At 46.7% G+C, this 22882-nt stretch overlaps 1 protein-coding gene across 1 annotated transcript in view; it reads left to right on the top strand.

Annotated features, from left to right (window-relative positions):
- Nucleotides 1-22882, top strand: part of ARHGEF2 (Rho/Rac guanine nucleotide exchange factor 2) — a 172537-nt gene that overhangs the window by 92275 nt on the left and 57380 nt on the right. The window contains exons 5-7 of the mRNA XM_075283299.1: nucleotides 3619-3706; nucleotides 5696-5735; nucleotides 10345-10474. Coding sequence (XP_075139400.1) covers nucleotides 3619-3706; nucleotides 5696-5735; nucleotides 10345-10474 — 258 coding nt within the window. The remainder of the gene's footprint in view (nucleotides 1-3618; nucleotides 3707-5695; nucleotides 5736-10344; nucleotides 10475-22882) is intronic.

Here is a 22882-nt window from a genome sequence, read left to right as displayed (position 1 = left end):
ACAGGAGGATGACATCACTGGTCAGTACAGGGGGATGACATCACTGGTCAGTACAGGAGGGTGACATCACTGATCAGTACAGGAGGATGACATCACTGGTCAGTACAGGAGGATGACATCACTGGTCAGTACAGGAGGGTGACATCACTGGTCAGTACAGGAGGGTGACATCACTGATCAGTACTGGAGGATGACATCACTGGTCAGTACAGGAGGGTGACATCACTGGTCAGTACAGGAGGGTGACATCACCGGTCAGTACAGTAGGATGACATCACTGGTCAGTACAGGAGGATGACATCACTGGTCAGTACAGGGGGATGACATCACTGGTCAGTACAGGAGGATGACATCACTGGTCAGTACAGGAGGATGACATCACTGGTCAGTACAGGAGGATGACATCACTGGTCAGTACAGGAGGATGACATCACTGGTCAGTACAGGAGGGTGACATCACTGGTCAGTACAGGAGGGTGACATCACTGGTCAGTACAGGAGGATGACATCACTGGTCAGTACAGGAGGGTGACATCATTGGTCAGTACAGGAGGATGACATCACTGGTCAGTACAGGAGGATGACATCACTGGTCAGTACAGGAGGGTGACATCACTGGTCAGTACAGGAGTTTGACATCACTGGTCAGTACAGGAGGGTGACATCACTGGTCAGTACAGGATGACATCACTGGTCAGTACAGGAGGGTGACATCACTGGTCAGTACAGGAGGGTGACATCACTGGTCAGTACAGGAGGGTGACATCAGTGGTCAGTACAGGAGGGTGACATCACTGGTCAGTACAGGAGGGTGACATCACTGATCAGTACAGGGGGATGACATCACTGGTCAGTACAGAAGGGTGACATCACTGGTCAGTACAGGAGGATGACATCACTGGTCAGTACAGGAGGATGACATCACCGGTCAGTACAGGAGGATGACATCACTGGTCAGTACAGGAGGATGACATCACCGGTCAGTACAGGAGGGTGACATCACCGGTCAGTACAGGAGGATGACATCACTGGTCAGTACAGGAGGATGACATCACTGGTCAGTACAGGAGGATGACATCACCGGTCAGTACAGGAGGGTGACATCACCGGTCAGTACAGGAGGATGACATCACTGGTCAGTACAGGAGGATGACATCACTGGTCAGTACAGGAGGGTGACATCACTGGTCAGTACAGGAGGGTGACATCACTGGTCAGTACAGGAGGGTGATATCACTGGTCAGTACAGGAGGATGACATCACTGGTCAGTACAGGATGACATCACTGGTCAGTACAGGAGGATGACATCACTGGTCAGTACAGGAGGGTGACATCACTGGTCAGTACAGGAGGATGACATCACCGGTCAGTACAGGAGGGTGACATCACCGGTCAGTACAGGAGGGTGACATCACTGGTCAGTACAGGATGACATCACTGGTCAGTACAGGAGGGTGACATCACTGGTCAGTACAGGAGGGTGACATCACTGGTCAGTACAGGATGACATCACTGGTCAGTACAGGAGGGTGACATCACTGGTCAGTACAGGAGTTTGACATCACTGGTCAGTACAGGAGGGTGACATCACTGGTCAGTACAGGATGACATCACTGGTCAGTACAGGAGGGTGACATCACTGGTCAGTACAGGAGGGTGACATCACTGGTCAGTACAGGAGGGTGACATCACTGGTCAGTACAGGAGGGTGACATCACTGGTCAGTACAGGAGGGTGACATCACCGGTCAGTACAGGAGGATGACATCACCGGTCAGTACAGGAGGGTGACATCACCGGTCAGTACAGGAGGGTGACATCACTGGTCAGTACAGGAGGATGACATCACTGATCAGTACAGGGGGATGACATCACTGGTCAGTACAGGAGGATGACATCACTGGTCAGTACAGGAGGGTGACATCACTGGTCAGTACAGGAGGATGACATCACTGGTCAGTACAGGAGGGTGACATCACTGATCAGTACAGGGGGATGACATCACTGGTCAGTACAGGAGGGTGACATCACTGGTCAGTACAGGAGGATGACATCACTGGTCAGTACAGGAGTTTGACATCACTGGTCAGTACAGGAGGGTGACATCACTGGTCAGTACAGGAGGGTGACATCACTGATCAGTACAGGGGGATGACATCACTGGTCAGTACAGGAGGATGACATCACTGGTCAGTACAGGAGGATGACATCACTGGTCAGTACAGGAGTTTGACATCACTGGTCAGTACAGGAGGGTGACATCACTGGTCAGTACAGGATGACATCACTGGTCAGTACAGGAGGGTGACATCACTGGTCAGTACAGGAGGGTGACATCACTGGTCAGTACAGGAGGGTGACATCACTGGTCAGTACAGGAGGGTGACATCACTGGTCAGTACAGGAGGGTGACATCACCGGTCAGTACAGGAGGATGACATCACCGGTCAGTACAGGAGGGTGACATCACCGGTCAGTACAGGAGGGTGACATCACTGGTCAGTACAGGAGGATGACATCACTGGTCAGTACAGGATGACATCACTGGTCAGTACAGGAGGGTGACATCACTGGTCAGTACAGGAGGGTGACATCACTGATCAGTACAGGGGGATGACATCACTGGTCAGTACAGGAGGATGACATCACTGGTCAGTACAGGAGGGTGACATCACTGGTCAGTACAGGAGGATGACATCACTGGTCAGTACAGGAGGGTGACATCACTGATCAGTACAGGGGGATGACATCACTGGTCAGTACAGGAGGGTGACATCACTGGTCAGTACAGGAGGATGACATCACTGGTCAGTACAGGAGGGTGACATCACTGGTCAGTACAGGAGGGTGACATCACTGGTCAGTACAGGAGGGTGATATCACTGGTCAGTACAGGAGGATGACATCACTGGTCAGTACAGGATGACATCACTGGTCAGTACAGGAGGATGACATCACTGGTCAGTACAGGAGGGTGACATCACTGGTCAGTACAGGAGGATGACATCACCGGTCAGTACAGGAGGGTGACATCACCGGTCAGTACAGGAGGGTGACATCACTGGTCAGTACAGGATGACATCACTGGTCAGTACAGGAGGGTGACATCACTGGTCAGTACAGGAGGATGACATCACTGGTCAGTACAGGAGGATGACATCACTGGTCAGTACAGGGGATGACATTGGGTCACTTCCTGCTATGGATGTGAGGACATTGGGAATCCCCATTCTTCCCATAGGTTCCCTATTATGGTAACAGAACCGCTCCTGTGCGGTCAGAAGAGGAGCCAAATCTCCGGGGTTTCCCCACTGACTGCAGCAGTTCCCAGAAATAGGGATCTAATGGATGCGGTGTAATAGTATACGATGTGATCGTAGTAACTCCCCTGAAGGGGGCGCTCATCACCAGGGATATACTGTATATTATGAGAAGTGGACACCCATACTAACCAACCACCTGATGGGTATAGATTATAGAGTATGTGTGTCAACCTATAGAGATGACCTAAGCTCACATGATGGCGGTATAACATGATCACTGGTTATGTGATAATCGTATAGGATCTGTATGACGCCTCTGCTCCACTGTCCACTAACATACTCTTATATTACACAGGAACATGCCAAGAAACTCCAGGAATACCTGTCACAAACCTACCGCTACAACCCCCTCTCCAAGTCCGTGTCCATGACTGGGATTGATGGTGAGCAGAATATGGGGAATATATCACAGGTTATATTCTATGAGGAGTAGATACAGGAAGCTATCACAGGTCTGATGGTCAGAATATCATATGAGGAGTATAAACAGGAACATATCTAGGTCTGGTGGTTGGGATGTCATATCAGGAGTATATATCATATGATGGATATATACAGGAAAATGGCAGGGGTCTGGTGGTTGGGCTGTAATATGAGAAGTATCAAATATATTATATACAGGAACATGTGAAAGGTCTGGTGGTTGCGATATCATATGAGGAGTGCACACTGATATATATCGCAGCATATCATATGAGCATATACAGGAACATATCCTAGATCTGATGCTTGAGATTGGTTTTCTTCTTGCCCCCTCCATATTTGTGGGGTGCGCAGTGCCTTCTAGTTGTCCTGTGGACAGATTCTCCAGTACCTGAGGATTTCTGCGGCTCCTCCACGCTGACCATGGACCTCGTGGTGGCTTCTCTGATTAGTCCTCTCCTTGCTCAGAGATCTGTTAGTTTAGGTGGGCGGCCATGTCATGGTAGGTTTGCAGTTGTAGAATACTTTCTCCATGTTTGGATGATGGATTGTCCAGGGCTCCTCGGGATATGTTCTTATAACCTGACCCTGCTTTACACTTCTCCATACCTTTATCTCTGAGCTGTCTGGTGAGTTCCTTGGTCTCCTTGATGCTGTTTGTTCACTAGTGTCCTCTAACAAACCACTGAGGCCTTCACAGTACAGGTATGGAAGAATATTTCATATGTTTGCTGGTTAGAACAGCATGTGATGAGTATATATGGGATTATCTCATATATGATGGTTGGGATATCACATCATAAATACACAATATGAGGAATATATGATATCTCTCTGTATAAGTCTGGTGTTTGGGATAACGTATGAGGAGTATAGGAGTGTTTCATAAGACTGTTGGTTGCGGTATAGTATCAGGGGTTCATATATATATATATATATATATATATATATATATATATATATATATGAATATTTTGTATGTCTGGGGGTCTGGGTGTGGTATGAGATGTATATATTGGACTGTTTCTTAATCTTGGTGGTCTGGGTGTAATATGAGGGATATATAGAGTAATATTTCCCATGTGGCCTCATATATATCAGTGACTATGAGTATTCTGTATCCGCCGGAGCCCATTGCTGTATATAAATATCCCTGATTTGTTTTCCTTTCACATCCAAAAATAGTTAATTACACCCTTCCATAATTAGTATGGTTGGTTGCCATGGGGAGTGCGGGGATTTTTTTGCTCGTTCTCGTGAATATGTGATTTTTTTGGGGGTAGGATTTTATTGTTGTTCCAATGTTTCCCACAATGCATTATGGAATTGCCCCCGAGGTCGCCTCATGACAGTCAGGTTGTGAAACCTGTCCGGGCCTGGTATTTTAGGACGAAACAGCCTAGGGTAGAGTTATTTATTACAGTCTCCACTAGGGGGAGCAACAATCCCAGAAATGTGCCCATTGTCTGCAGCCATGTGTAGTCCTAGAGTATATAGTATTGTCAGTATTCTACAGTCTGCTCTCTCTACATGTCAGCCCATAGTGATTACAGGGAATCGCATCAGAACTAAATAGTGTAATATCAATACCAGATAGAGTGCAAGCTCCAGGGACAAGTATCTGACTCAGCAGCCCAGCATATAGTTTATACTGAAACACACCATTCTTATGTGATAGTGATTGACTGAGACTGTATCACACATGATAAGCTTAGATACAGCACCTAGGCAGAGTGTATGACACACCACGGGCTTAGATACTCCAGCTCAGCAGCTTAGCAGGTATCTGCATCGCTCAGGTGGTTTAGAAGCTTCCATCCAGTGAATTACCCCCCAGATATTACTGATGTTTTACCTTCTGTCTCAGCTGTGAAATTAACAGATTTATCCATTAAAGTTCCCGATTCAGGTGGTAATTGTCTAAAATCGTGGATTTGGTCTTTTCACAGATGTGGTCCTATACTCACATGGAAATCACATGGGGAATGGGTAAGTGACAGTCTATCCTCTTATACACCTGTATCTGTGAGGAGCGAGCCAGCCTTCTGGAGAGCAGAAATGTTCTGATACTCCCTGTAACATGTAATGTGCAGAATATGTTAGAGATATTCCAGATATCATACTGCTACTATGTATAAGTATATCACTAATATAATACTCCTCCTATGTACAAGAATATAACTACTATAATACTACCTCCTATGTACAAGAATATAGCTACTATAATACTACTCCTATGTACAAGAATATAACTACTATAATACTGCTCCTATGTACAAGAATATAACTACTATAATACTGCCCCTATGTACAAGAATATAACTACTATAATACTACTCCTATGTACAAGAATATAACTACTATAATACTACCTCCTATGTACAAGAATATAGCTACTATAATACTACTCCTATGTACAAGAATATAACTACTATAATACTGCTCCTATGTACAAGAATATAACTACTATAATACTACTCCTATGTACAAGAATATAACTACTATAATACTACCTCCTATGTACAAGAATATAACTACTATAATACTACCTCCTATGTACAAGAATATAACTACTATAATACTACTCCTATGTACAAGAATATAACTACTATAATACTACCTCCTATGTACAAGAATATAACTACTATAATACTACTCCTATGTACAAGAATATAACTACTATAATACTGCTCCTATGTACAAGAATATAACTACTATAATACTACCTCCTATGTACAAGAATATAACTACTATAATACTACTCCTATGTACAGGAATATAACTACTATAATACTGCCTCCTATGTACAAGAATATAACTACTATAATACTGCTCCTATGTACAAGAATATAACTACTATAATACTACTCCTATGTACAAGAATATAACTACTATAATACTACCTCCTATGTACAAGAATATAACTACTATAATACTGCCCCTATGTACAAGAATATAACTACTATAATACTGCTCCTATGTACAAGAATATACTACTATAATACTACCTCCTATGTACAAGAATATACTACTATAATACTACTCCTATGTACAAGAATATAACTACTATAATACTACTCCTATGTACAAGAATATAACTACTATAACACTACCTCCTATGTACAAGAATATAACTACTATAATACTACTCCTATGTACAAGAATATAACTACTATAATACTGCTCCTATGTACAAGAATATAACTACTATAATACTACCTCCTATGTACAAGAATATAACTACTATAATAATGCTCCTATGTACAAGAATATAACTACTATAATACTGCTCCTATGTACAAGAATATAACTACTATAATACTACTCCTATGTACAAGAATATAACTACTATAATACTACCTCCTATGTACAAGAATATAACTACTATAATACTACATCCTATGTACAAGAATATAACTACTATAATACTGCTCCTATGTACAAGAATATAACTACTATAATACTACCTCCTATGTACAAGAATATAACTACTATAATACTACCTCCTATGTACAAGAATATAACTACTATAATACTACTCCTATGTACAAGAATATAACTACTATAATACTACTCCTATGTACAAGAATATAACTACTATAATACTGCTCCTATGTACAACAATATAACTACTATAATACTACCTCCTATGTACAAGAATATAACTACTATAATACTACTCCTATGTACAAGAATATAACTACTATAATACTGCTCCTATGTACAAGAATATATCTACTATAATACTACTCCTATGTACAAGAATATAACTACTATAATACTGCTCCTATGTACAACAATATAACTACTATAATACTACCTCCTATGTACAAGAATATAACTACTATAATACTACTCCTATGTACAAGAATATAACTACTATAATACTGCTCCTATGTACAAGAATATATCTACTATAATACTGCTCCTATGTACAAGAATATAACTACTATAATACTGCTCCTATGTACAAGAATATAACTACTATAATACTACCTCCTATGTACAAGAATATAACTACTATAATACTACCTCCTATGTACAAGAATATAACTACTATAATACTACTCCTATGTACAAGAATATAACTACTATAATACTACCTCCTATGTACAAGAATATAACTACTATAATACTACCTCCTATGTACAAGAATATAACTACTATAATAATGCTCCTATGTACAAGAATATAACTACTATAATACTGCTCCTATGTACAAGAATATAACTACTATAATACTACTCCTATGTACAAGAATATAACTACTATAATACTACCTCCTATGTACAAGAATATAACTACTATAATACTACCTCCTATGTACAAGAATATAACTACTATAATACTACTCCTATGTACAAGAATATAACTACTATAATACTACTCCTATGTACAAGAATATAACTACTATAATAATGCTCCTATGTACAAGAATATAACTACTATAATACTGCTCCTATGTACAAGAATATAACTACTATAATACTACTCCTATGTACAAGAATATAACTACTATAATACTACCTCCTATGTACAAGAATATAACTACTATAATACTACCTCCTATGTACAAGAATATAACTACTATAATAATGCTCCTATGTACAAGAATATAACTACTATAATACTGCTCCTATGTACAAGAATATAACTACTATAATACTACTCCTATGTACAAGAATATAACTACTATAATACTACCTCCTATGTACAAGAATATAACTACTATAATACTACCTCCTATGTACAAGAATATAACTACTATAATACTACTCCTATGTACAAGAATATAACTACTATAATACTACTCCTATGTACAAGAATATAACTACTATAATAATGCTCCTATGTACAAGAATATAACTACTATAATACTGCTCCTATGTACAAGAATATAACTACTATAATACTACTCCTATGTACAAGAATATAACTACTATAATACTACCTCCTATGTACAAGAATATAACTACTATAATACTACATCCTATGTACAAGAATATAACTACTATAATACTGCTCCTATGTACAAGAATATAACTACTATAATACTACCTCCTATGTACAAGAATATAACTACTATAATACTACCTCCTATGTACAAGAATATAACTACTATAATACTACTCCTATATACAAGAATATAACTACTATAATACTACCTCCTATGTACAAGAATATAACTACTATAATACTACCTCTTATGTACAAGAATATAACTACTATAATACTACTCCTATGTACAAGAATATAACTACTATAATACTGCTCCTATGTACAAGAATATATCTACTATAATACTGCTCCTATGTACAAGAATATAACTACTATAATACTACCTCCTATGTACAAGAATATAACTACTATAATACTACTCCTATGTACAAGAATATAACTACTATAATACTGCTCCTATGTACAAGAATATAACTACTATAATACTACCTCCTATGTACAAGAATATAACTACTATAATACTACCTCCTATGTACAAGAATATGACTACTATAATACTACTCCTATATACAAGAATATAACTACTATAATACTACCTCCTATGTACAAGAATATAACTACTATAATACTACCTCCTATGTACAAGAATATAACTACTATAATACTACCTCCTATGTACAAGAATATAACTACTATAATACTACTCCTATATACAAGAATATAACTACTATAATACTACCTCCTATGTACAAGAATATAACTACTATAATACTACCTCTTATGTACAAGAATATAACTACTATAATACTACTCCTATGTACAAGAATATAACTACTATAATACTGCTCCTATGTACAAGAATATAACTACTATAATACTGCTCCTATGTACAAGAATATAACTACTATAATACTGCTCCTATGTACAAGAATATATCTACTATAATACTGCTCCTATGTACAAGAATATAACTACTATAATACTACCTCCTATGTACAAGAATATAACTACTATAATACTACTCCTATGTACAAGAATATATCTACTATAATACTGCTCCTATGTACAAGAATATATCTACTATAATACTACTCCTATGTACAAGAATATAACTACTATAATACTGCTCCTATGTACAAGAATATAACTACTATAATACTGCCTCCTATGTACAAGAATATAACTACTATAATACTGCCTCCTATGTACAAGAATATAACTACTATAATACTACCTCCTATATACAAGAATATATCTACTATAATACTTCCCCCTGTATATAGGAGTATATCTATGAGATGTGCACTTTATAGGGTCGGCTGGTTCTGATGCTGGGGATTAGCTGGTGTTGTCAGACCCAATCCATGTCTTCATTAGTACTTGGCTCGGAGGTCTCTGTCATGAGTCCTTTCCTTGAACTCCCTGTAATTCTCCCACCATGCTGTAATGTTGGTATTGTACATGTGACTGTATATTGGTGAACAGAGCGCTCTTGTATGTAATGATCGCAGACTGTTCTCAATGATGATAGCCTACACCAGTAAGCCAACAATCTCCCACTGACTGTACCATCACTACTCAGTTCCCATGGATGGTGTAATGTAACCATCAGTTGATATGACCTCTTTGTCTTCTGTAGGTTGAGCGCTGTCAGCTGTGGGGAATTTGATGTCCTGGAGACTGATGAGAAGGAGAACAGGATGAAGGAGGAGTCTCGTTTTGAGAGAACCCTGAGCTTCATCAGGAAGATATCAGGAGGGAAGAATAAGGTAGGAACGGTCAAAGCACCCCAGAGGATGGATGTGGTGTGGGCGAGGGGTCTCGATGTATGTTCCACTTCTTATAATAACCCTTGTGGTACGAGATAATGAAATAATGACAGGCTGATACTTGGGGTACAGGATAATGACAGGCTGATACTTGGGGTACAGGATAATGACAGGCTGATACTTGGGGTACAGGATAATGACAGGCTGATACTTGGGGTACAGGATAATGACAGGCTGATACTCGGGGTACAGGATAATGACAGGCTGACACTTGGGGTACAGGATAATGACAGGCTGATACTCGGGGTACAGGATAATGACAGGCTGACACTCGGGGTACAGGATAATGACAGGCTGATACTTGGGGTACAGGATAATGAAAGGCTGATACTTGGGGTACAGGATAATGACAGGCTGATACTTGGGGTACAGGATAATGACAGGCTGATACTTGGGGTACAGGATAATGACAGGCTGATACTTGGGGTACAGTATAATGACAGGCTGATACTTGGGGTACAGGATAATGAAAGGCTGATACTTGGGGTACAGGATAATGACAGGCTGATACTTGGGGTACAGGATAATGACAGGCTGATACTTGGGGTACAGGATAATGACAGGCTGATACTTGGGGTACAGGATAATGACAGGCTGATACTCGGGGTACAGGATAATGACAGGCTGATACTCGGGGTACAGGATAATGACAGGCTGATACTTGGGGTACAGGATAATGACAGGCTGATACTTGGGGTACAGGATAATGACAGGCTGATACTTGGGGTACAGGATAATGACAGGCTGATACTTGGGGTACACGATAATGACAGGCTGATACTTGGGGTACAGGATAATGACAGGCTGATACTTGGGGTACAGTATAATGACAGGCTGATACTTGGGGTACAGGATAATGACAGGCTGATACTCGGGGTACAGGTTGCTGGGTGGTGGTCGGTCCGCTGTGGTCTATGGCCGCTCTCCCCCTTTGCTTTCCTTCCAGCAGGATTGAGGCAGGGTTACATCAGCCACTACACAGTGATGTGGTATTTCCTGCCATGGTAGGAGTGAGGCTGAGGCCAGAGCAGACTCATGACTCACAGTATAAGGCCTACAACTAGTGAGCGGGGAATCCAGGGGTCAGGACAATGGCAGCTCTGGAGACCACGTCTGTTATACTAGGGGGAGAGGACAAATCAGCAATGACGTAGATGAGGCGAGAGGTGCAGGACGCCTCATGTCTTATCCACATCTGTAGAGAGGTAATTGTGTAATAATCTGCAGGATAGATCACTATGTATCAGGAGGTATAGGTGATAGAGCGATGCTCTGCAGATGTGTAGGCATTAGAATGATATAGAGGTTGTCTTTGTCCCTCCAGACTACGACTCCTTTCATCCTTCTTGCTCTCAAGGCAAATAACATTAGTAGGGGGGTATATTCTATGTGCGGATATGTTGGGTATATGACTGACACCCCCGGCCCTCCCCCACCTCCATCTATCTCTGGAGAGCAGTCACAGGCTGGAGGAAGCAGATCAGGGGGACACAGGACATGACCGACTTCCTGCTGCACTGAGATGACAAACACAGAAAACGCCATCACCGCCGGCTGTCACATCACTGATAACACATCCGCCATACTGCCTGTATACAGGAGCTGTGTGTGATACTGTATACTGAGCTGTGTATCTAATCCTATCCTGTGTGATACTGTATACTGAGCTGTGTATCTAATCCTATCCTGTGTGATACTGTATACTGAGCTGTGTATCTAATCCTATCCCGTGTGATACTGTATACTGAGCTGTGTATCTAATCGTATCCTGTGTGATACTGTATACTGAGCTGTGTATCTAATCCTATCCTGTGTGATACTGTATACTGAGCTGTGTATCTAATCCTATCCCGTGTGATACTGTATACTGAGCTGTGTATCTAATCCTATCCTGTGTGATACTGTATACTGAGCGGTGTATCTAATCCTATCCCGTGTGATACTGTATACTGAGCTGTGTATCTAATCCTATCCTGTGTGATACTGTATACTGAGCTGTGTATCTAATCCTATCCCGTGTGATACTGTATACTGAGCTGTGTATCTAATCCTATCCAGTGTGATACTGTATACTGAGCTGTGTATCTAATCCTATCCCGTGTGATACTGTATACTGAGCTGTGTATCTAATCCTATCCCGTGTGATACTGTATACTGAGCTGTGTATCTAATCCTATCCCGTGTGATACTGTATACTGAGCTGTGTATCTAATCCTATCCTGTGTGATACTGTATACTGAGCTGTGTATCTAATCCTATCCTGTGTGATACTGTATACTGAGTTGTGTATCTAATCCTATCCTGTGTGATACAGTATACTGAGCTGTGTATCTAATCCTATCCTGTGTGATACTGTATACTGAGCTATGTATCTAATCCTATCCTGTGTGATACTGTATACTGAACGGTGTATCTAATCCTATCCTGTGTGATACTGTATACTGAGCTGTATCTAATCCTGTCCCGTGTGATATGGGGGGGGGAGTATACTGGGATTTCTGTAAATTGTCTGCTGTGCTGAATGGTGATTGGCTGAATCCTGTAGGACCAGTTATGGGGTGTACTGGGCAGACTGGAGAGGGGTTACTATGGGGGGGAGATGTCCGCCTGTATCTAGCCGTATCAGAGGGTACAGTATTATTACAGCTCTGCCTGATCCAGACATTAATTACAGATAATAAGCCCCTCACAGACCTCCCCTCCCCCAGCACTTTCCATTACAAAGCAGCCTCCCCTCCCCCTCCTCCTGGTACCTGTCACCTTCTTGTGCTGTCAGGGCTGGTACTTCAGTCGGGGTGTGTGTGGGGGGGGGGTTATGGGGAGTCTTGTCCTCATATGTCGCCCTCCAGGACTTTGGTGTTTTATTTCTATATTTACAGGCCGCTGACGCATTTCTCGACTTCACGATGTGTTATTTATATGAAGCTGCCGCATATCTGTCACATGTAGATTAGGACAAAAGACTCCCTAAGGCTGCCGAGCCTCCTATATGTGTGTATAGCATGTATACGGGGTGTGTGGATATAAGGGGGGTATATATATATATATATATATATATGTGTGTATGGCATGTATAGAGGGTGTGCGGATATAAGGGGTGTGTGAGGTATATAAATCTGCCCCATTGTGTATATACCACTGACTTATGCTGCTATATCATGCGTTGTGTATATCCGGGCTATACTGTTCCGTATATAAGACTATAGCCGTATACATCACATAGCTGACTGCTTAATGCTCATCCGACCCAAAAATATTCCTCTGACCTCCCCACAAACATGGACCCTCTGCTCCGCCAAGTGTTTGTGTGTTCTCCTCGGGGACTCTTCTGATGGAGACCTGTCTGCCCAAAAAACAAAGGGAATCCAACAGTCCCATCTGCACCTCCTCCGAAATTAGGAGATAATTGAGAGGACCCCTACATATTAGATGGTCAGCTTCAGACTTCAGGTGTCGCACCCCTAGCGATCGAATACTGATTGATCTCTCTGGTGGACAGGTCTTCGGTATTAAAAACTCACCTAAGGCCGGGTTCACCCGAGGTATTTTGGACCAGAATTTGACACAGAGGCCGCCTCAGATTTTGGTCCAAAATACGGGTACGCGATCCAATCGCGACACTCTGCCTCGGATTAGGTCCAAATTATTAGGCCTAGTCGGGAGGGAGGTGTCTTCAGGCGGATGTCACAAGGCAAATCCTCCTGAAGAGTGAGGCGGAAAAAAGAACTGTCCGGCTTCCATTTCAATGGGAGCAGACTTTTTGGTCAGGATTTGAGGCGGAATCAGCGCCAATATCCTTGCCAATAACTCTATGTGAATGACCCTAAAGCCGAGGCCCCACATTGCGGAAACGTAGCTTTTTCTTGTAAATACGATGTAGTAAATCTGTGAAATACGTTGTATAAATCCCAACACATAGTCCCTGTAACCTCTCTATTGTGCGGCGTCTCTTCCAGTCCCTGTCACCTCTCCATTGTGCAGCATCTCTTCTAGTCCCTGTAACCTCTCTATTGTGCAGCGTCTCTTCTAGTCCCTGTAACCTCTCCATTGTGCAGCGTCTCTTCCAGTCCCTGTAACCTCTCTATTGTGCGGCGTCTCTTCCAGTCCCTGTAACCTCTCCATTGTGCAGCGTCTCTTTCAGTCCCTGTAACCTCTCCATTGTGCGGCGTCTCTTCCAGTCCCTGTAACCTCCCCATTGTGCGGCGTCTCTTCCAGTCCCTGTAACCTCTCCATTGTGCAGCGTCTCTTCCAGTCCCTGTCACCTCCCCATTGTGCAGCGTCTCTTCCAGTCCCTGTAACCTCTCTATTGTGCAGCGTCTCTTCCAGTCCCTGTAACCTCTCCATTGTGCAGCGTCTCTTCCAGTCCCTGTAACCTCCCCATTGTGCAGCGTCTCTTCCAGTCCCTGTAACCTCTCCATTGTGCAGCGTCTCTTTCAGTCCCTGTAACCTCTCCATTGTGCAGCGTCTCTTCCAGTCCCTGTAACCTCCCCATTGTTGCAGCGTTTCTTCCAGTCCCTGTAACCTCTCCATTGTGCAGCGTCTCTTCCAGTCCCTGTAACCTCCCCATTGTGCGGTGTCTCTTCCAGTCCCTGTAACCTCTCTATTGTGCGGCGTCTCTTCCAGTCCCTGTAACCTCTCCATTGTGCGGCGTCTCTTCCAGTCCCTGTAACCTCTCTATTGTGCGGCGTCTCTTCCAGTCCCTGTAACCTCTCCATTGTGCGGCGTCTCTTCCAGTCCCTGTAACCTCTTCATTGTGCGGCGTCTCTTCCAGTCCCTGTAACCTCTCCATTGTGCAGTTTCTCTTCCAGTCCCTGTAACCTCTCCATTGTGCAGCGTCTCTTTCAGTCCCTGTAACCTCTCCATTGTGCAGCGTCTCTTCCAGTCCCTGTAACCTCCCCATTGTTGCAGCGTCTCTTCCAGTCCCTGTAACCTCTCCATTGTGCAGCGTCTCTTCCAGTCCCTGTAACCTATCCATTGTGCAGCGTCTCTTCCAGTCCCTGTAACCTCTCCATTGTGCAGCGTCTCTTCCAGTCCCTGTAACCTCCCCATTGTTGCAGCGTCTCTTCCAGTCCCTGTAACCTCTCCATTGTGCAGCGTCTCTTCCAGTCCCTGTAACCTCCCCATTGTGCAGCGTCTCTTCCAGTCCCTGTAACCTCTCCATTGTGCAGCGTCTCTTCCAGTCCCTGTAACTCTCCATTGTGCGGCGTCTCTTCTAGTCCCTGTAACCTCTCCATTGTGCAGCGTCTCTTCCAGTCCCTGTAACCTCCCCATTGTGCAGCGTCTCTTCCAGTCCCTGTAACCTCTCCATTGTGCAGCGTCTCTTCCAGTCCCTGTAACTCTCCATTGTGCGGCGTCTCTTCTAGTCCCTGTAACCTCTCCATTGTGCGGCGTATCTTCCAGTCCCTGTAACCTCCCCATTGTGCGGCGTCTCTTCCAGTCCCTGTAACCTCTCCATTGTGCAGCGTCTCTTCCAGTCCCTGTAACCTCTCCATTGTGCAGTTTCTCTTCCAGTCCCTGTAACCTCTCTATTGTGCAGCGTCTCTTCCAGTCCCTGTAACCTCTCCATCGTGCAGTGTCTCTTCCAGTCCCTGTAACCTCTCCATTGTGCAGCATCTCTTCCAGTCCCTGTAACCTCTCTACTGTGCAGAGTCTCTTCCAGTCCCTGTAACCTCTCTACTGTGCAGAGTCTCTTCCAGTCCCTGTAACCTCTCCATTGTGCAGCGTCTCTTCCAGTCCCTGTAACCTCTCCATTGTGCGGCGTCTCTTCCAGTCCCTGTAACCTCTCCATTGTGCAGCGTCTCTTCCAGTCCCTGTAACCTCTCCATTGTGCAGCGTCTCTTCCAGTCCCTGTAACCTCCCCATTGTTGCAGCGTCTCTTCCAGTCCCTGTAACCTCTCCATTGTGCAGCGTCTCTTCCAGTCCCTGTAACCTCTCCATTGTGCAGCGTCTCTTCCAGTCCCTGTAACCTCCCCATTGTTGCAGCGTCTCTTCCAGTCCCTGTAACCTCTCCATTGTGCAGTGTCTCTTCCAGTCCCTGTAACCTCTCCATTGTGCAGCGTCTCTTCCAGTCCCTGTAACCTCTCCATTGTGCAGCGTCTCTTCCAGTCCCTGTAACCTCTCTACTGTGCAGAGTCTCTTCCAGTCCCTGTAACCTCCCCATTGTTGCAGCTTCTCTTCCAGTCCCTGTAACCTCTCCATTGTGCAGCGTCTCTTCCAGTCCCTGTAACCTCTCTATTCTGCAGCGTCTCTTCCAGTCCCTGTAACCTCTCTATTCTGCAGCGTCTCTCCCAGTCCCTGTAACCTCTCTATTCTGCAGCGTCTCTACCTGTCCCTGTCACCTCTCCATTCTGCAGCGTCTCTTCCTCTTCCTTTCTCCGCCGTTTCCTGTATTTCTGTTTCCAGGTATTTTTACCCGTCAGGTTTCTATTTACGCCCTGCCAGTCTCTCCTGCTTCACACGTGTCTCCCCCTCCTCTCCGTCTAGCCCCCTTCCACCATTTACCTGTTCCCACATAGTTTGGTTGCTATGGAAGTCTTGGATAATGTGTTTCCTCTGCTAGACAAGGGAGAGGTGGGCAGGGGGCGATGTGTGTGTGGCATGGGGGTGCGAGGTGGATGTAGGCACGGGGGAGGGGCTGCTAACAAAGCGTAGCAGGGAGGGCCAGGGGCTTTCCTGGTTATGAGGAGGGGGAAATTATTGGTTTAGGTTTGGTAGAGGGTAGTCAGAGGTGGCAGGGGCCATGTGTGAGGTGGATGTAGGAGAGGGGCTGGTCAGAAGGAGTAGCAGGGAGGGCCGGGGACATTACTGGGGTAGATTTATAGGGGGTAGTGGGTAGGTTTTGCTGAAGTAGAGGGGACTGAATGAAAGGGGAGGTTTACAGGTGCTGTGGAGGAGGGTAACTAGTTACATATAGAGGGGTAGTTCTCAGGGGTTAGGTTTAAAGCTCTTCCTGGGGTAGATGTGGAAGAGGTTGTTGTTGTTGACGCAGGGGATATATATATATATATATATATATATATATATATATATATATATATGGTCTTGTATAGGGTGGGGGAGATTCGGTAGGCATCGTGTGGCAGGGGTTAAATGTTTTGGAGCTGGTGGAGGGGTGAGGTTACTGTAGGAAGGTCTGACTTGCGGTGGGGAGTGAGGAAGAGGTGTGGGAACATGAGGGCGGATACTGCCATATACTGTAGAAGTAACTAGAGATTTATATGGTGATGTCCATTAGATTGCCAGTTCTTGGGTGGAGTATCATCTTCTCCCCTGTGACCTCCTCTTCTCCTCCGTGACCTCCTCTTCTCCCCCGTGACCTCCTCTTCTCCCCCGTGACCTCCTTTTCTCCCCCGTGACCCCCTCTTCTCTCCTGTGACCCCCTCTTCTCCCCCGTGACCCCCTCTTCTCTCCCATGACCTCCTCTTCTCCCCCGTGACCACCTCTTCTCCCCCGTGACCCCCTCTTCTCCCCCGTGACCCCCTCTTCTCTCTCGTGACCTCCTCTTCTCCCCCGTGACCTCCTCTTCTCCCCCGTGACTCTCTCTTCTCTCCTGTGACCCCCTCTTCTCTCCTGTGACCCCCTCTTCTCTCCTGTGACCCCCTCTTCTCTCCCGTGACCCCCTCTTCTCTCCCGTGACCTCCTCTTCTCCCCTGTGACCTCCTCTTCTCCCTCGTGACCTCCTCTTCTCCCCTGTGACCCCCTCTTCTCTCCAGTGACCCCCTCTTCTCCCCCGTGACCCCCTCTTCTCCCCCGTGACCTCCTCTTCTCCCCCGTGACCTCCTCTTCTCCCCCGTGACCTCCTCTTCTCCCCCGTGACCCCCTCTTCTCCCCCATCACCTCCTCTTCTCCCCTGTCACCTCCTCTTCTCCCCTGTGACTCTCTCTTCTCTCCTGTGACCCCCTCTTCTCCCCCGTGACCCCCTCTTCTCCCCCGTGACCTCCTCTTCTCCCCCGTGACCTCCTCTTCTCCCCCGTGACCTCCTCTTCTCCCCCGTGACCTCCTCTTCTCCCCCGTGACCTCCTCTTCTCCCCCGTGACTTCCTCTTCTCCCCCGTGACCCCCTCTTCTCCCCCGTGGCCTCCTCTTCTCCCCCGTGACCCCCTCTTCTCCCCCGTGGCCTCCTCTTCTCCCCCGTGACCCCCTCTTCTCCCCTGTGACCTCCTCTTCTCCCCTGTGACCCCCTCTTCTCCCCTGTGACCCCCTCTTCTCCCCCGTGACCTCCTCTTCCTCCCCCATGGCCTCCTCTTCTCCCCTGTGACCTCCTCTTCTCCCCCTGTGACCTCCTCCTCTTCTCCTCCGTGACCTCCTCTTCTCCCCCGTGGCCTCCTCTTCTCCCCTGTGACCCCCTCTTCTCCCCCGTGGCCTCCTCTTCTCCCCCGTGACCTCCTCTTCTCCCCCGTGACCTCCTCTTCTCCCCCGTGACCTCCTCTTCTCCCCCGTGACCCCCTCTTCTCCCCCGTGACCTCCTCTTCTCCCCCGTGACGCCCTCTTCTCCCCCGTCACCTCCTCTTCTCCCCTGTCACCTCCTCTTCTCCCCTGTGACTCTCTCTTCTCTCCTGTGACCCCCTCTTCTCCCCCGTGACCTCCTCTTCTCCCCCGTGACCCCCTCTTCTCCCCCGTGACCCCCTCTTCTCCCCCGTGACCTCCTCTTCTCCCCCGTGACGCCCTCTTCTCCCCCGTCACCTCCTCTTCTCCCCTGTCACCTCCTCTTCTCCCCTGTGACTCTCTCTTCTCTCCTGTGACTCTCTCTTCTCTCCTGTGACCCCCTCTTCTCCCCCGTGACCCCCTCTTCTCCCCCGTGACCTCCTCTTCTCCCCCGTGACCTCCTCTTCTCCCCCGTGACTTCCTCTTCTCCCCCGTGACCCCCTCTTCTCCCCCGTGGCCTCCTCTTCTCCCTGTGACCCCCTCTTCTCCCCCGTGGCCTCCTCTTCTCCCCTGTGACCCCCTCTTCTCCCCTGTGACCTCCTCTTCTCCCCTGTGACCCCCTCTTCTCTCCTGTGACCCCCTCTTCTCCCCTGTGACCCCCTCTTCTCCCCCGTGACCTCCTCTTCCTCCCCCGTGGTCTCCTCTTCTCCCCTGTGACCCCCTCTTCTCCCCTGTGACCCCCTCTTCTCCCCTGTGACCCCCTCTTCTCCCCCGTGACCTCCTCTTCCTCCCCCGTGGCCTCCTCTTCTCCCCTGTGACCCCCTCTTCTCCCCTGTGACCTCCTCTTCTCCCCTGTGACCCCCTCTTCTCTCCTGTGACCCCCTCTTCTCCCCTGTGACCCCCTCTTCTCCCCCGTGACCTCCTCTTCCTCCCCCATGGCCTCCTCTTCTCCCCTGTGACCTCCTCTTCTCCCCCTGTGACCTCCCCTTCCCACAGTCTGGCCTCAGCTAGGAGAGCTCCTCTCTAGAGGTGACAGGCGGTGATGGCAGTCTGCAGGTGTGGATGGCGATAGAGTGTAAGCTCTTGTGCCTGTGCGCTGGAGTTGCTGAGCTGTGTTTGCTGTGTTAGCACTTGGCACAGCTACGCAGGGTGTGGGTGGAGGACGGTTTCTACATAGTCTATAATTAGCTGTAGTTCTGTGATGTCATGTAGTGTGAGCAGTGGGATAGGGGGGAAATACAGGGGCTGCTGTGTGTGTGAGCGCCCCCACTGTGTCTGCCCAGACCTGGGAACTGCCTCCACCCAGGGCTGAACCCAGTGACCCAGACAGAAGGCAGATAAGACCAGGCCTGACCTAATGTATATAAGAGGCCTTGTATGGGGTGTATCATCTGATGGGAGCATGTGCCTCTCGTGTCCTGTGCTGTGATGGAGGCCGGTCTCTCGTGTCCTGTGCTGTGATGGAGGCCGGTCTCTCGTGTCCTGTGCTGTGATGGAGGCTGGTCTCTAGTGTCCTGTGCTGTGATGGAGGCCGGTCTCTAGTGTCCTGTGCTGTGCTGGAGGCCGGCCTCTAGTGTCCTGTTCTGTGATGGAGGCCGGTCTCTAGTGTCCTGTGCTGTAGGCCGGTCTCTAGTGTCCTGTACTGTGATGGAGGCCGGTCTCTAGTGTCCTGTTCTGTGATGGAGGCCGGTCTCTAGTGTCCTGTGATGGAGGCCGGTCTCTAGTGTCCTGTGCTGTGATGGAGGTTGGTCTCTCGTGTTCTGTTCTGTGATGGAGGCCGGTCTCTAGTGTCCTGTGCTGTGATGGAGGTTGGTCTCTAGTGTCCTGTGCTGTGATGGAGGTCGGTCTCTCGTGTCCTATTCTGTGATGGAGGCCGGCCTCTCGTGTCCTGTTCTTTGATGGAGGCCGGTCTCTAGTATCCTGTGCTGTAGGCCGGTCTCTAGTGTCCTGTTCTGTGATGGAGGCCGGTCTCTAGTGTCCTGTTCTGTGATGGAGGCTGGTCTCTAGTGTCCTGTGCTGTGATGGAGGCTGGTCTCTAGTGTCCTGTGCTGTGATGGAGGTCGGTCTCTCGTGTCCTATTCTGTGATGGAGGCCGGCCTCTCGTGTCCTGTTCTTTGATGGAGGCCGGTCTCTAGTGTCCTGTGCTGTAGGCCGGTCTCTAGTGTCCTGTTCTGTGATGGAGGCCGGTCTCTAGTGTCCTATTCTGTGATGGAGGCCGGCCTCTCGTGTCCTGTTCTTTGATGGAGGCCGGTCTCTAGTATCCTGTGCTGTAGGCCGGTCTCTAGTGTCCTGTGCTGTGATGGAGGTCGGCCTCTCGTGTCCTGTTCTTTGATGGAGGCCGGTCTCTAGTGTCCTGTGCTGTAGGCCGGTCTCTAGTGTCCTATTCTGTGATGGAGGCCGGTCTCTAGTGTCCTGTGCTGTAGGCCGGTCTCTAGTGTCCTATTCTGTGATGGAGGCCGGCCTCTCGTGTCCTGTTCTTTGATGGAGGCCGGTCTCTAGTGTCCTGTTCTCTGATGATGGGGCAGCCTGTCATGTACTGTGATGGAGACCCGCTTTTCCCCATCCTCATCCTCTGCCCCCTTTAACCTCTTGCTGACCTGTTTTATCGGCCTCCTCTGGGCGGCTGCCGGCTACATAAACACTTGTGGTGATAAGAACATGGCTGCTATGAGAGCGGGGGGCCCCCGGTTCCCACAGAAGCTCTCATATTAAGTATTGGGGTCTGACCTCTCCTATTAACCCTTACTGAACCCGCGCCTCATCATCGGGCCATTGATAGTCATCTGGGTCAGGACCAAGAGGGCCGGCTGTGACCCGTCTGGAGGGCGGCCATGTTTTGTTATGATTCACTGTCTACATGTAAACAGTCTATGATATTAATACCTCGCTGCGGTGTCGTCACTCTGTTGCACTAAATGTGACACCTCTTTATGATGGCTGTAAACAAAGTGACTACTACAGGACACGCACTCACTACCGCCCCCTTGAGGTCGCTACAGATTTCCTGTAGTCGCACCTGAACATTTCGAGGGGTTCTCCACCAATGCTCAGTGTTACTAACAGATGGTGAATATGACGGAGAAGAGCCTGATTTGTTTCCATTACCAGCTGAGGGTTTGTTACAATGTATCGTCAATCTCGCCACTCTTGTAGTGTAAGTGATGACAACGTGGCGCTGGTCGGGCCTACTTTTATAAAAGTGGCGAAGCGGGCACGAAATTTCCACTTGTGACTACTTATGTATTGGCCGATTTGTGACAATTTCCACCATAAAGTTCCGCAATAACGTTAATGACTCCCCGAAAGTCTATTAGAAAGTTTCAGAACTTCATCGGAGGATCAGACGTCGGGGTCACGGCCGGTCACTCTTCTCGTCCTTTTGTCCTCGCTGCCTCTCCCGTTTAGTCGCGCCTCGTCTCCCGGCTGCTGACTCGCCAGGTTTTCCTATGTGGGGAGCTGCAGTGTTTATATAAGACCCCGAGAACAGAGGAGGGCGCTGCACATGTCACTGCCGATACCGTCCCGCCTGTCACCCCGCAGGATTGTCACTGCACGCCGCATCGCGCAGGTTTCCAGGAATCTTCTTGGCTTCTATTGTGTTGGAAGCAGAATTGTCATGTACTGAGCGCAAGCGCGTCTGTCACCCCGAGAATATATGGCGAGCGGCCGATCATGAAGGATGGCTATTATAAGACAGTGAGAAAAGTGCTGTATCACACATCATGGGATTAGATACACAGCTCAGTATACAGTATCACATCATGGGATTAGATACACAGCTCAGTATACAGTATCACACAGGATAGGATTAGGTACACAGCTCAGTATACAGTATCACACAGGATAGGATTAGATACACAGCTCAGTATACAGTATCACACAGCATAGGATTAGATACACAGCTCAGTATACAGTATCACACAGGATAGGATTAGATACACAGCTCAGTATACAGTATCACACAGGATAGGATTAGATACACAGC

The sequence above is a fragment of the Leptodactylus fuscus genome, chromosome 7, assembly GCF_031893055.1.
Source record: "Leptodactylus fuscus isolate aLepFus1 chromosome 7, aLepFus1.hap2, whole genome shotgun sequence".
Taxonomy (NCBI): Eukaryota; Metazoa; Chordata; class Amphibia; order Anura; family Leptodactylidae; genus Leptodactylus; species Leptodactylus fuscus.
The sequence above is the reverse complement of the archived record's forward strand: the minus strand, read 5'-3'. Positions and strand labels throughout refer to the sequence as shown.